Source organism: Crocuta crocuta, unplaced genomic scaffold, assembly GCF_008692635.1.
Source record: "Crocuta crocuta isolate KB4526 unplaced genomic scaffold, BGI_CrCroc_1.0 scaffold113, whole genome shotgun sequence".
Lineage (NCBI taxonomy): Eukaryota > Metazoa > Chordata > Mammalia > Carnivora > Hyaenidae > Crocuta > Crocuta crocuta.
In genome coordinates, this window is record NW_027530368.1 from 11,266,792 (window position 1) to 11,283,538 (window position 16,747).

Genomic DNA, 16,747 nt, shown 5'->3' on the forward strand with positions numbered 1-16,747 from the left:
CCCTCCCCCCCACATCCATCAGTCCTCATTTGTTTCTCAGCATTCAAGAGTCTCTCATGGTTTGCCTCTCTCCCTTTCCCCCACCATTTCCCCCCTTCTTCTCCCCCTTGGTCCTCCGTCAAGTTCCTCCTAATCCTCCTATACGTGCAAACATATGATATTTGTCCTTCTCTGCCTGACTTATTTCGCTCAGCATAACACCCTCAAGGTCCATCCATGTTGCTACACATGGCCAGATTTCATTGTTTCTCATTGCCATGTAGTATTCCATGGTATAGATAAACCACATCTTCTTGATCCATTCATCTGTTGATGGACACTTAGGCTCTTTCCATGTTTTAGCTATTGTTGAGAGTGCTGCTATGAACATTGGGGTACATGTGCTCCTATGCATCAGCATTTCTGTATCCCTTGGGTAAATTCCTAGCAGTGCTATTGCTGGGTCATAGGGGAGTTCTATTGTTAGTTTCCTGAGGAACCTCCACACTGTTTTCCAGAGGGGCTGTACCAGTTTACATTCCCACCAACAGTGTAGGAGGGTGCCCGTTTCTCCACATCCTCGCCAGCATCTAGAGTTCTCTGATTTGCTCAGACAATTCTAATTCTTATGTACTGTGAGAGTAGATCAGGCTATTCCTCTGGTCTTTTCAAACTCACCACCATTATATTTTCATAGCCTCCCCACAGAATAAAAACATAAAGAGAATATAATAACTGAGCTTTTCTTATTAGCCACAGCAGCAAAGATATAATATTTGTAAAATTCTTTTTTTTTTTAATTTTTTAATGTTTATTTAAATATTTTTGAGAGAGATAAAGACAGAGTGTGATCAGGAGAGAGGCAGAGAGAATCCAAAGAGACACAGAATCCAAAGCAGGCTCCAGGCTCTGAGCTGTCAACATAGAACCCGATGCAGGGCTCGAACTCACAAGAGTACTAGATCATGACCTGAGCTAAAGTCAGAAGCTTTAACTGACTGAGCCACCCAAGTACCCCTAGTATTTGTGAATTTCTTAATGAAAAAATGACCAGCAAAGAATTTTAGATATGAAGATATCCTTAAGAGATCTAATTCAAATAAGAAAACCAAAGCAATCAAAGAGTAAATGGCTTGCCTGAACCTATACTAGTAATCAGTAGGAGAACCATCTATATGATTTCCAAGTTCAGATTTCTTCACCTGACCAACATACCCGGCTCCATCTCTGATTCACAGTGGTCAAGAAAACAGTCTTCTATCCCTAAATTCTTAACATGGATAAGAATTTATTTATTTATGTCGATAATACAGATATCAAAAGTGAGAAAATCAGGGAATACAGAGACTACTGGCCGGAGTTAGTAGATGGTAATATCAGAAAATTTCTTCAGGTACCCTAATGCTGGTCCTCTAAATGACCTCTTTTTCAGTCCTCAGTCTTCAATCACAGAATAGAAATTAGATTGCTGAACAAACAAAAATAAAATATGCTTAACAGGGACACGTGGGTGGCTCAGTCGGTTGAGCATCCAACTTCGGCTCAGGTCGTGATCCCGTGGATTGTGGGTTCAAGCCCTGTGTCAGGCTCTGTGCTGACAGCTCAGAGCCTGGAGCCTGCTTCGGATTCTGTCTCTCTGCCTCTCTCTGCCCCTTCCCAGCACATTTTCTGTCTCTCTCTGTCTCTCAATAATAAATACACGTCAAAATTTTTTTTAAAAATCTGCTTAACAAACTAAAATCTTTTTTTTAATTAAAAAAAAAGATGTAAGGGTGCTAGTTCCCAAGTTGCCAATATGCTGCCATTTTCTTACCATTCCACCAAGCCTTTCTGTCCCCAGCAAAAAAGTTCCAATTAAGTTAGAGCTATGGCTTTATGATATTCCTTTTAGAGTCTATATGACCTGGCTAAGTTAGGACACTGTAACAACATCAATTAGTCTGGCTGAGTAGCCGGCACTGCCTGCTTTGTTAGCTAAATATTATATAGTAGGTAGAAAACAGGACCAAGTAAATTTTACTGCAGAGGAAACCAGGGATGTATACAGTAGCAAACACGAAAAAAAGGATTCCTACTTTCCAAGAGCTTACTAAAACTTCCACTTGAAAAAGAATTCAGGAATCTGAAGCCAGAAACCAAATGTAAAGTCCAACATGGGCAAAAAAAGCTTTTGTAAAAAAAATTGTACAAATCCATAGAGACATTAATTCAGGTTTTTAAGAACTTGATTTAGGAAAAGTACATCATATTTGCAAACATCAGCGCTGTAAGAACCCTTATCAGTTTTCATTGAAAGTAATAGAAAAGATTTTCTTAGAAAAAATTAGGCACTGGGGCACCTGGGTGGCTCAGTAGGTTAAGGGTCCGACTTTGGCTCAGGTCATGATCTCGCAGTTCATGAGACTGAACTGACAGCTCAGAACCTGGAGCCTGCTTCAGATTCTGTGTTTCCCTCTCTGCCCCTCTCCCCCCCCCCAAAAAAAAATAAGTAAATGTTAGAAAAAGAAAAAATGAGGCACAGAAACACAAGTACAGCTATTCAGCTCCTTTGCATAGTTAAGAAAGGCAGGTTATTTTTTATTTGCCAGCATCCTAGTAAAGATAATGGTACAAAAGGATTAGGCCACATTATCCAGTTCCACTTACACAATTTTTCTCATTTTTTAATCATATGACAGATCTTTTGACATGCCAAAGCAGACCTAGGAAAAAGGTAACATATCTCAATTCAGGATACTGACTCTATAAAATGCCTTATTTTCTAATTATTTCCTGTCATTCCTTCCCTAAAAGACTTGTACCTAATATAGTACTAAACACAGAGTCAACATTTACTTTGTTATTTCTGATTCCTACAAAATGAAGATATTTCACTAAAAATACATAGCTGTCACTTGTTAAATAGATAATTTTCAATTTACAAAACTGCATATATCCATATGTTTAAGATGTCACATATAAAGTTACATTAGAGTTGTCACCATAAGACAAATCTCTGCAATTGTACCTGCCCCTCCTATTAGCACATTGAAAACGTCGGTAGCACAACCACAGAGCAAGGAAGTAAAGGTGGTGATCCCATCAAAAAGCTTGTGAGGGGGCGCCTGGGTGACTTAGTCGGTTAGGCGTCCGACTTTCGCTTAGGTCATGATCTCGCAGTTCGTGGGTTCAAGCCCTGCATCGGGCTCTGTGCTGACTGCCAGCTCAGAGCCTGGAGCCTGTTTCAGAGTCTGTGACTCCCTCGCTCTCTGACCCTCCCCTGCTCACGCTCTCTCTCTCTCTCTCAACCCTAGAAATAAATAAAAACATTAAAAAAAAAATTTAAAAAAAAAAAGCTTGTGAGGACTTTAAAGCTCTGGTTTTCCTCTGGAATTCTCCCATCTCTCTGTGAGCTTAAACTTCTGCTGGAAAAACCTTAGTTAAGGCAACACACTACTCTGCCATAATTTGGGAGGACTATCATATAGTTACTCTGACTCCTACTGCCATATATTTTATTGAAAAATAATTTTATTTAAGCATATACAAATAAACTGCAGCCTAACAAAATCTTTGTTGAGGAGAAGAGGTAGGGAAGCTGCATACTGTGTTAATTATCCATGGCAACTATTTTCTCAATAAAAAATGAGTCAGCAATGAGTTCTAGTTATATATTTAGCTATCAAGATAAACATGCGCCCGAAGAAAGTGAGCACTAAACTAAGAACTAAACTTTAAATTAAATAAGGTAGGGGCACCTGGGTGGCTCAGTCAGCTAAGCATCTGACTCTTGATTCTGGCTCAGGTCATGATCTCAAGATTCATGAGATCAAGCCCCACATGGAGCCCCACACTGATAGCACCGGAGCCTGCTTGAGAGTCTCTCTCTCTCTTCCTCTTTGCCTCTCCCTGACTCGTGCTCTCTCTCTCTCTCACGAAATAAATAAATAAAAACATTTTAAAAAATAAGGTAGTGTGCCTTATTATTTTACTGTCTAATCTGACATTTATCTGGGTCTTAGTTATAAGTTTGAATCTATCAATCAATACAAAAAAAGGTAGGTATACTCAGAATCAGGGAAGAGAAATAAGCTATATGGATGACAAAAACCAACTGACTATTGTGCAACTCAAACTAATTCCAATAACATAGCTAAAAGTAAAAATCTAGAATATTTTATGGCCAATGGTTATGGAGATCTTTTTTCTCCCTCAGTGACTTCAACAGGACACAGCAGCAAATAATGTATACCTTAATAGAAAATCATCAGGAAATAGAAGTATCTTTAGAAGAAATAAAGTGGCTCTAGTTTTTGGATTTGGTATAACTGATAGCTAATTTAATAAAAAATAGCTGGGGACAAGTTTTTTGTTTTTTTTTTTAAAGAATTCCAAAATGTCATGGATTTCAAGTTTCTAAAGATTAAAAAGTTACCTGTTTAACTTTTACAATAATATTGTAATCATTTTTCTTAATTTCTGGAACTGACTTTTAAGTCCCCTTTTTTTTTGCTGTCCCGTACAATTTATAAAACAGCATTTCACATATGCATGAACATACTATGCACTTGGTATATAAAGAGCTTTAACATATTGTGGATTCTTAGAAGTTTTTCAAAAAAAATACATCTATAATATTTTAAGAGGAAACACAATGATTCTGAAATATCCAGAAGGGATCTGAAATATTAAGGGTGTCACAAATTGACAGTAGTACAAGAAATATGTCTTTCTAGAAAATATGCATTTTGGGAAAAATCAACCTATAGCCACATATGTTTGGATTACTATCTGGGTTCAATCAATATTCGATACAACATGAAAAATAATCTGGACCTAAAAGTTATTTGACTGACTTTCAAAGATGCAATTAAATAAAGGTGTACTTTACTTCAAATATGGGTATGTATTCCGAATTGATCTATAACCTACAGTTTTTCATTATGTTTCATAATTTTTTAGAAAATAATTAGTATCTAACTATTAAAAGGAGGAAATCATTTTCTGTTGATAGCTAAAAACATGTTGAATCTAAAACGTCTATAGTTAACAGTTATATTCATCTATTATACTTAGTGGATGATCCTACATTGTTCCTCAAGGCATCATTCGTGATATGATGTGAATGGACCATTCCTATACAGCTGGTGGAAATACATTTAAAAGTTAAAAATGAATCCACCCTATTACCTACTGATTCCAGTCCCAAGTATCTGCCCAAGAGAAATTAAAATATTTATATCCTAAAATACTGGTATGGTAATATCTATAGCAGACTTATTCATAGCAATGAATATTCAAAATGTTCACTGGAAATGATCAAATCATCAACAGGGGCATAAATAATCAAACTGTAGTAAATTCACTTGATGGAATACTACTCATCAATAAAAAAAAAAAACTACCATATTCACAGCATGAATAAGTCTCAAAAACATTATGTTGAACAAAAGAAACCACACATAAAATAGTACTGCTGCATGATTCCATTTACATGAAATTCAAGAATAGGCAAATAGTCTATGGTGATAGAAAAATCAGAATAGTGGTTGCCTCTGAGAGTTGGGAATTAACTAGAGAAGGACACTTTTTCCTTTAAAAGTGACCAAATTAGTCTACATGCTATTAGGAGCACTAATTACACAAGTATATATTGACTTAAACTGTATAATAAAATCTATATGTAATTTTATAACAATAAAAATAAAATTTGACAAGATACCTCAAAAAATATTAAAAATTCTGAAATTTAATTAAACTTAATTTAATTTTAATTGAAAGGAATAAATTTTTTCCTCACACAGGACTACTTATGAAAAACCAATATCCTTAACTAAACATGCTTGCAATTATTATGTGCTTATAAAAATACATTCATACTTATCTAAAGAATGGAATTTTTAAAACATCTGCATAATTGTTATTAAACATTTAAAAAATTCTGTTCTACTCCTCCACAAACCTCTAAGTGCAAAAAATTTAAACCTTTGGGCGCCTGGGTGGCTCAGTGGGTTGAGCATCCGACTTCAACTCAGGTCATGATCTCACAGTTAGTGGGTTCAAGCTCTATGCTAACAGCTCAGAGTCTGGAACTTACTTTGGATTCTATGTCTCCCTCTCTCTCCGCCCCTCCCCTGCTCATGCTCTGTCTCTCTCTCAAAAATAAATAAACATTAAAAAACATTAAAAAAATTAAAACCTTTGAAAAATCCAACTCCTTTTCTCCTGCAGCCCAGCAATGGACTCAGAGAACTCATCACTCCTTAAGTGTGCCCTAACTTCATCCTCTTGGAATCTGAATAAATAATCTCAGGTACAATTTTCTAAGTGTTACCTAGTTAATCACTAATTCATAAATAAACCAGTACAGAGAAGCTAGGTAACTATAATGTTACTCAAGGCTACCAAATCCAAGATCAAAACTCAGGTATCTGGCTCCCATTTTCAGAACTGCAGTTACACAATCACAATGCCTAATCAACCATTTTAGTAGAGCATCAGATATAACCCAAAATATATCAAGTAATATTTAAAAATATTCTACAATGGGACTACAGAAGTTTAATAATTTGACTAAGAGCTAAAGTCAACATTTGAGTAAGAAAAATTTGAAAAGAAACAAACCTTAGAAGACTTCCTTCGGCTTCTTCTTGTCCAAACTACCACCAGTTTATCTGGTTGCCTGTCAAACAGGAAAAAGATTAAGTATAATTTCAGTTCTCTTATATCAAATTAATAAAGTTCAGTTCTACTGCCTTTTTTAAAAGGACAAAGTGTCACCTACCTTAGATTACAGAGAGCAATTATTCTTACAACAAATCACTCCAAATGATTCAAAAATAGCAAATGTTGAATACAAATGTAATCTAATTTAAATGACTAATATTTTATCTACATGTTTTTCTAAAAATCCTTTAGCAAATTAATCCATTGGGACAAACCAAATAAAATACTTAGAACTGGTGACAAAAGAAAAAGCACACATATATCTTCTCTAAAAAGTAATGCTATACATCTAACATATTATCTACTTTAATCTGGAGAAAAATAGCATAAAAATGGCACTTACAAAATAATTTAAATCTATAGGTTATATACTTTTGTGTCTCATATCTTATGAACAATGCTTGTGGTTTTCAAAACATTTTTATAAACTCAAAAACCTTCATAAAAGCAGTACACTACTAAAAAAACATATAAGGTACATAATATTATTCCTATTTTATAAGCGTAAAAAACTGGCAAAGTAACTAATCAAAAGTTCTGGCACTGGGGCACCTGGGTGGCTCTGTCAGTTAAGCATCCAACTTTTGATTTTGGCTCAGGTCATGATCTCACAGTTGTGGGATCTATCCCCTCTCTGGGCTCTGTACCAACAGTGAGGAGCCTGCTTGGGATTCTCTCTCTCTCATCTCTCTCTCTCTCTCTCTCTGACCCTACCCACCTCCTTCCTGTGTTCATTCTCTCTCTCTTACCCAAAATAAATAAATATTTTTTTAAAAATCTCCGGCAGAACCAAATATTAAATATAGGTCTTTTAACTCTCAGACCTCTCTTCTTTACCTGCTAATATAAAATAAAACAAACAAGCAAAAAAACCTTATGTTTTCAGCTAATACAACTACATTCTCTTTAATACCTAGGGAAAATATCAAGATTATGATTATCAGTTATTTTCCTTAAGTCTTAATTTTTTAAAATCTTAGATAAAAGCTTTTTAACCAAGAAATGAATGGCATACCCATCCTGGTGACCTTTACCTCTTTCCATGTGTCATTTATTTTGCCCTAAAATCCCTCAGATGACCTGTCCTCTCTTTCATTTAATTAAATACATACATATACATAAAAGGCCACCAGCCATAAACTCCTTACCCAGTGATTCACCTACAAACCTGTCCAAAGAGAGTTGCCCAATGAAAAAGTACTACGGAACTAACCCAGAATGTAGCACAGAAAAATAAAGGGATAAAAATATTTTAAAACAAGGTAAGAGACATAAAAGACAGATTGAGACATACATACACCTAATAGAAATTCTAGAAGTTCAGAATAGCAGGAATGGCAAAGAAAATACTGAAGAGATAAAGCTAAGAATATTCTAGACTTAAAGAGAGAGTCCTGAGATAGAAAGTATATATTAACGAACAGGATAATTAAAAATAAATCTAATATCTAGATACAAAATATCAAACTACAAAATAGCAAGAATAAAGAGAAAAACCATAAAAAAAAAAAAAGATAGGTTACCAACAAAGGAATGATTGGACTGATAGCAATTTCTCATTAGCAGAAACAAAACCCAAAAGACAATAAAACTAATGATCTTCAGGTTGCTAAGGGAAAACAGCTGTCACTGCTAAACTATCATTTAAGAAATGGTTTTAAACATTGCCTGGAAAAGAGCAGATAATCAATAAATGTTTGTTGAATGAATGAAAAAAAAAGAAAATATATGGTTTTACACATGTGAAGACTAAGAGTTCACAATACATACATCCTAGTTAAATAAGGGAAGGAAAAGGATGCAAAAAGCAACATTAATATCGTAAAATGTTAATTCTTGTTCATTTTAGGTGGTGGAACCCCCCCAAAAAACTAGACAAAAAACAGGAGGAAGTTTCCAGTAATGAAAATGACTAAGTAAGGAGTTATCTAAACAAATGCACCATGTTTCTGATGGTGATAATAACCAATAGAAAAATGGTGGTTCTCCATCCAAGACTAAGTTTAGTTCTGAGAGTCAGGCATTAAAGACAACAACTGTAAAATAAAACCAATAGCTTGCTTCAGTGAATCTTCCCACAGTGAAATGCTGGGAGCAACAGCTAAATGCAGAAGTCTAAATAAGGTGAAACAGAAGAAAGTTTCTATGAAATATCAAGAGTGTTAACTGAAGAATGCAAACCGATGCAGAAACAAACAAAACCTTGTTCAACACACAGAGCAGCAGAATAGGACAAATGACAGTGAAGACAGGAAGCAGTAAAGTAACAGAGGGAGGTGGGAAGAAGGTATGATCAATGTTGACAGCTTAACAGTACAGGAAATAAGTAGCCAACAAGTGTATAAGCTACCTTGTTTGGAAGTACTTATGGCTTGCTAGAATGAACATTAAACCTAGAGTACTACACTAATCTTTTCATTATGTCCTCATCTCCACATCTCCAGGTGACCCCAACTCTTAATGATATTTCTATGGTACTTCTTTAGAAATGCTATAAAATCTTACAGCTTGTCCTTGCTTATATATATCTCTCATATCGAAGGTACTAATAACAAACTGGCGCCTACAGGGTGAATTTAACAGATTCACCATTAATAATAATATGCCATTTTATTTAACTTTGAATTTAAATTGTGAAATTCATTTCTAATTTAAATGCCTTTAAACAAGGTCCATGTTGTCTGGATTACTAGAGCCTCCAACACTACCTTGCTTCACACCTAACCAGCTTCTACATTTGACCCTTTGGCAAACTGGCATCCAAAATAACATCCATCTTCCTGAATGTTGTTTTTATGAGGCACTTTACCACCCGACTCTATCTTCCTGGCTGCGTAACCTACAAATATCTGAACATGTATTCCTTCCGATCTCTTTACATTTAATGCTATGACCTTTCTTTAAAAACTTCCTCTTTCCTCCCTTTTCTACCTGATAAACTCTTAATTCATCACATCCTCTGTGAAACCTTGACCACTTCTCATTTCATTTCTACCCCATTCCACATTCCAAACCTTAGGCAGTTATCTACCTCTACTACCATATTTCCAGTAATACCCTAGAAACACTGGTATCTAAATATTCTATATGCCCTGTATTATATTACTATTGTTTCTATCTCCTCCACTAGATTGCACTCCTTTATCAACCATATCTTGTTTTTATATTCTTAGCAATTAATAAGAATTTGGTGCAAGACTGAGGCTCAATGACTATTTGCTACTGAATGAATCTTAAGTTTCCACCAGGAATTCCCAAATGATTAATTATAATTGATGGTCCAACTAAAGCCAGGAGCTATAGAATACATCCTCTCTGCAGCTTATTTGAATTTTACAGGGATTCTCATGTTGGCTGCACACTGGAATCTCCTGGGAAGCTTTGAAAAATACTGATGCCTAGGTCCACTTCTGGAGAATCTGATTTAATTGGCGTCATGTGCAGGTTTGTTTGTTTGTTTTTAACTCCAACAGATGATTTTAATATGCAGCCAAAGTTGAGAACCACTGTATTACATAGAGAGTGGTAAGTAATCTCTATACCTCCTGACTTAACACTAGAGAGGCATAAAGTTGTGCCAGCAGTGGGGGTATCTGACCAACTCCTTCATCTAGGCCACCATCTAGGCTACCTAACTGTTGCCTCCTTCCAACCCAGCTTTTCAGCATCTCCCTCCCCTCCACCATTCTGACGTTACTGCTTCAGAACAGGGAAGCATTTTACTATAAACAATCAGGACGGTGGTCTCCTAACCTACCTGCCCTAAGTTCCAAGAATGCAATTAGGACATAAATGACTTACTTGAGAATGCCCCCAAAGACAGCTAAACTTTTTTTTTTTTGTGATTCTAAGTCAGGTCTCATTTTTAAAATGTCTTTACAAGAAATCAGCCCAGGGCGCCTGGGTGGCTTAGTCAGTTAAGCGTCTGACTTTCACTTAGGTCATGATCTCGCGGTTCGTGGGTTCAGGCCCCGCGTCGGGCTCTGTGCTGACTGCCAGCTCAGAGCCTGGAGCCTGTTTCAGAGTCTGTGACTCCCTCTCTCTCTGACCCTCCCCTGCTCACGCTGTCTCTCTCTCTCTCCTAGAAATAAATAAAACATTAAAAAAAATCAGTCCACCTTTGCATTATCAGGGCAACATGAGGCAGTGTTCTAAAACAAAGAATGGTGCTGTGAGTTATTATTCTCAGTAGAAGAGTACCAATAACCACACAATTAGCTGACCACAATTAATATTTTAAGCATTTGTGCTGTACTAGAAAAGAACCATTAAATATTTACCTATGTGCACACAGGAGGCAGGGACGGAGCAACTGTTATCCAACTACTAAAGAACCTATAATTATACCATTTTTTATCAAAAGAGTCTAGACAACCTGGTAAGCTTGGGTTTCAGAGAGAATTCAATAATCACATATTTAACATTTCTACTCTATCACCTAAGCAGCCAGATAGGCCTAAACGTAATACATACACAGACATATAAACCTACAAACATATAATTATATATATGTACATTTTATACACATGCACATAAAACGTAGACAAAGATGCAATTTCTGTGAAATCTATCTAAAGAGTTCCATTAAAAAGATATGAAGTCTTTTGGTGGGTTTATTCAGGGAAGAAAATTTTTTAACAAAAATTAAAAATTTTTTTAAAAATTAAAATTTAACACCTCTAACCTACCCTCACAGTCCTTAAAAAGGAACTAATTGAATGGAAAACCGGCAAGACTTATTTCAAAGTATGGTCCTGATGCTAAATTCTGGAGAGTAGGCAGGAGGAGGAAAATAGGAGAGGAAAAAGGAGAAAATAAGAGAGCTACAATGAACAAGATTATAAAACAGTAAGCAGTATCTTTCTTTGACCTCTAGCTAAATTTTATGACTTCCGCTTTGGCACTACTGACCTACTGTGTATCAANGTTAAGCATCCAATTCTTGATTTTGGCTCAGGTATGATCTCACAGTTTGTGAGTTTGAGCCCCACATGGGCTCTGTGCTAACAATGCAGAGCCTGCTTGAGATTCTTTTTCCCTCTCTCTCTGTTCCTCCCCCGACTTGTGCTCTCTCTCTTTCTCTCTCTCTCTGTCTCTCTCTCAAAAGAAATATAATAATCTGGATTAAATTTAGGCTCCACTCTCATGTGTTTCATATACGTGTGTGAGGTGAGACTAAAAAAGCTATAAGAAGGGGTGCTTGGGTGGCTTAGTCAGTTGAGCATCTGACTTCAGCTCAGGTCATGATCTCACAGCTTTTGAGTTCAAGCCCCACGTTGGGCTCTGTGCTGATAGCTTAGAGCCTGGAGTCTGCTTCAGATTGTCTACATCTCTCTTTCTCTCTCTTTCTCTCTCTCTCTCTGCCCCTCAACGGCTCACGTACTGTCTCTCTCTCAAATATAAATAAACATTAAAAAAAACTTTTTAAACCATGAGAAAAAATCCAAAACATCACATGAAAGCCAATCTCATTACTTTCCAGAATCATAATATGCATTCAAAACATATTTTACTGAATGCCTATTATGTTCCTGGCATTGTGCTGAGCCACAAAGATACAAAGATGAATGAAGATTACCTCAATCCTCTGGAAGTTTATGATCCACTGAGGAGAGACAAGCAATTAAACAAACTATCCCACTCCCGGCACAACCTTGGAGAACATGAAGAAGACAACAAAAACCTTATGCTGAGAAGGATCTACTGATACATATCATAGGAAATAAGCACCCTAACAAAAAGAGCTTGCCCAACTGCTGAAAGTTCTTATTTAAAATTTATTTTATGCTGACAAAAACTGAGGACTGATGGATGTGGGGGGAAGGAGGGATGGGCATGGAGGAGGGCACTTGTGGGGATGAGCACTGAGTGTTATGTGGAAACTAATTTGACAATAAACTATTTGTAAATAAATAAATAAATAAAATTTATTTTAAAACCCATAATTTATGACACCTTAAATATAAAGTCCAACAAAAAATGAGTGACCAATACAGTATATCTACTACAAAGTTATAAAGCTATTAAATATATTTCCCAACAACATTTACAAGCATGGGACAATGCTTAGGATATCACGTTAAGTTTATTTAATACAGATTTAAAAATTTTTTCTCTATACTATATAATGAAAGAAGACATCAGGGGGCAATAACTCAAAATGCTAACTGTGGCCACTATTAGAAAATAAAATTATGTAGCATTTTAAGGATATACTTGTATCTTCTGGAATGCATTTATATTGCTTTATGCTGGAAAGTTATTTAAATGTGGGGGAAGTTATTTAAAATAAAACAATCATTTTAAGTTTAGAATAAGTATGAACAGAGTTAACCAATTACTTTAATTTTTAAAATTTCACTTCAATTTAAAGAGCTTTTAGATAACTGAATAAATTTGTTTCTAAGACAATAGAAGTGAAAGGGCTGTGTTGTCTTAAAATAAATGTTTTCCAAGGTCTAAGCTGGCCCTACCCAAAACTTTGACATAGGTCCCACGTGACTTTGGCAGCCTCCCTTCCCTTATTTGCAGTCCCTCCAATTCCTGGGACATTTTTCTTTGGGCATGATAAGTCAATATGACACTCCATTAATGGCCCAAACAATAACAATATGACACATGCTTTTCAGATCACTCATTCTCTTCTACATAAATTAAAATTCCCCTTTCTCCAGAGTAAGTATCTTAGAAGGGTACTGAAAAGGTAAGAAACTGGAGGAAACAATGTGTATTAATCTAGGAGATTCAAATTTGTAAAAGACCCTTCCAAGACAACATAGTATGGAGGAAAAGAATATTAGCCTGGAGGAAACTTCCTTTTTCCTAGTTCTGGCCCTGAGTAACCTTCAGAATGTCTCTCCATTTCTGAGCCTATTCTCTAATTTATCAGATGAAGAGAGGATTAAGATCTCAGCTAGTTCTAAACGATTCAATGATTAATATTAAATGACTGTAATTGAGTAAATATTTTTTGTTTTAAAATTAAATGAGAAATTCTGGAATAAAGAATTTATGACATGAGGGGCCCCTGGGTGGCTCAGTCAATTAAGTGTTTGACTTTGGCTGAGGTCATGATCTCGCAATTCGTGGGTTCGAAACCTGTGTCAGGCTCTGTGCTAACACCTCAGAACCTGGAGCCTGCTTCAAGATTCTGTCTCCCTCTCTCTCTGCCCCTTCCCTGCTCGAACTCTCTCAATCTCTCTCTCTCTCTCTCTCTCCCCCCCTTCTCTCTCTCAAAAATAAACATTAAATTTTTTTTTAAAAATTTATGGCCCGAAATCACTTGCCTCCTATCTTCTAATAATCTAGAGACAGCTAATATTACTAACTTGAATAACATTATGAAAGGGGAAGTAATATTTTTCAGAATAGTAAACTGACCACTACGTTCCCAGTCCAAAGCACAGTGTTAGTCTTGGGAGGTGTTGGCAAGAAGCCCCTCAACCACATCCCGCCCACCACAACCACCACCATGTTGGGACTAAAATGGAGCCAATTGAATGGAGAGGATTCTGGGATGCAGAGGAAGGCAGAGTCAAAAGATAAAAGGTGTCTGGGCTCCTGGATGACCACATGGAAGGCCAGTCAACCTGGATCACCTTCTCTATTGGGATTTCTGGGTGTGTCTGCTACAATAACTTCTCAACATTTGAGAAAATTCAGTAAATTAAAAATATATACATATACAACAATAAAACAGTTATTTTGTAGTGAGTTTACAATGCACAGTATTGAGACCAATTTAACCTTTTTATGTCCTACTGTTTTTCATTTATATAAAACTGATGCTTCTAAAGGTAAAAGACAGCTATAACTCAAAATTTAGTAATTAGTATTTAAGCCTCTGAGCTTTTCCTAGATTAAAAATAAGGAACCGTAAGTCTTTAGACAACAGAAAGTACAAAATATTCCTGCCACTACCTAATCCAGGCTATGTTTACAATGAGAAAAAGAGAGCTTAAAATATTAATCCTGTAGTTGATGTGAATAGCCACTTCACTAAATAACAAGGTATTCTTTTTTAGGGAACGGGCTCTTAGCCACAACATAACATTTCATGGTGCGATGCCGCGAATATTGAAACAAAAGGGGAGAAATAGTCTTATCACAGAAGTACTCTAACTTTACTATTTCTCAAGTAATTATTTTTATCCTTCAGTAGGTATATCTGCCTCCTATTGTACTATAACTGCTGTAGCTCCAGTTAATTATATTCCTTTATGCTTACTTCACAAGAGTTATTCAGCACACTGTAATAATTAATTCAATAGGAAGAAAATTATACAAGACAAAGTACTCATATATAGGATATATTTCTTTTCTGTATAATGAAAGGATAGTTCTAATAATAAGAAATGTAAACCCTTGTCACTTAAATAAAAACTTTTAAAAAAATATTTTGCATCTTCCTACTATCTTTAAAATATTTTCACAGAGTGATTACTTTTGGTTGAAAATATTTAAGATGGACTTTTGCTGACAGGTGTTTCTAATACATATATATCAGTAGTTAAAGACAGCACCAGTTAGACTAAGGAGGTGCAGTCTGGCATACTTGAACTGCATATACTTTTTAACTAGCTATCAAAAATATATAAAAATATATGTATATATATTTCTTTTTTGCTGTACTATTCAACAGTACAAAGGGTTTATCATTCTTTATTATAAAGTTATTTCTTTTTTAAAAAATTTTTAATACTTTTTTTGTTTTTGAGAAAGAGAGAGAGAGAGAGAGAGAGAGACAAAAAGAAAGAGTGTGAATGTGTGAGGGGCAGAGAGAAAGGGACACACATATCCAAAGCAGGCTCCAGGCTCTGAGCTGTTGGGCTCCAGCAGAGAGCCCAACATGGGGCTTGAACTCATGAACTGTGAGATCATGACCTGAGCCAACGTCGGACGTTTAACTGACTGAACCACCCAGTTGCCCCAATATAAAGTTATTTCTAAGACAAACAGTATCATAAGCAATCACTGCTGTATCATGTGTGCAATATTGGTTCCCAAATAATACTCCTACTTTATTATTTTTCAGAATCACCCACACCACTTCTCTTAATTTAGTATATTATTTACAACTTCCTTTCTTACAGCCTTGTTGGAACAGGCCTCACATGTCATTCACATAATTATTAGTATTTCCAAGTTATGTACCTGGCTCCCTAGAACTGAGGTTAGGGAGAAAAAAGAAAAGCAAAAAGGATACATCACTCAGGACATTCCCCAGCTCTCCTAAAACAATTCTATTCAATATTTACTCTGAACAGATTTCTGTAATTGCTGCAATTTTGTGTTTGGAGGATTATATTTGTCTGTCTTATTTCTCTTTGACTGTATGGTTCTCAAGAGGTTTCCCAGTATTCACAAAGCATTAATTCAGAGGGAGAGAGGAAAACAGAGTATGATGGATAAAAGAATCCCATGAATGTAGACAGATCTGGTTTTAAATCTGGTTCCCCTTCTTCCGGTTTTATCATCTAAGCCTCAAGAGATTCCTCATCTGTGAAATTAGAACCTTATAGGACCAATGTAAAGATGAGTGAAGACAGTAAAGTGCTTAGTTCAGTGCCTGTCTCTTAATAAATTCTCAAATAATGTTAGCAACCATCCACGTACATGCACAGAGCTTCCAAGAAGCTTTGTAAAGTCTCCTTCTTAAATGTGAACAATAAAGGATCATCTGAGGAAAACTTCTAATATGAAAGGCAAGTGGCTAAGAGAAGGAACTCAAAAGAAACTAAAAACATAGTTATATCCATGGAAAAAGTAAAGGGGATTTTTTTAACATTTATTTTATTTTTGAGAGAGAGAATTAAAGTTGGGGAGGGGCAGAGAGAGAGGGGCAGAGGATCTGAAACAGGCTCTGAGCTGACAGCAGTGAGCCCAATGTAGAGCTCAAACTCACAAACTGTGAGATCATGACCCGAGCTGAATGAAGTTCGACACTTAACTAAGCCGTGCAAATGGCCCATAAAAGAATGAAGAATAAGAAAGCACTCTGGAAATTATATCATTATTCATTTAGGAAAGGAAAAATTGAAGAGTTTGAAGATAAAGTTGAGGA

The 16,747-nt window shown here is 35.9% G+C and overlaps 1 protein-coding gene across 3 annotated transcripts in view; it reads right to left on the bottom strand.

Annotated features, from left to right (window-relative positions):
* Positions 1 to 16,747, bottom strand: part of EHBP1 (EH domain binding protein 1) — a 350,991-nt gene that overhangs the window by 257,644 nt on the left and 76,600 nt on the right. For all 3 annotated transcript variants that reach the window (XM_077766441.1, XM_077766440.1, XM_077766439.1), the window contains exon 3: positions 6,583 to 6,640. In XM_077766441.1, the coding sequence (XP_077622567.1) occupies positions 6,583 to 6,640 (58 nt within the window). The remainder of the gene's footprint in view (positions 1 to 6,582; positions 6,641 to 16,747) is intronic.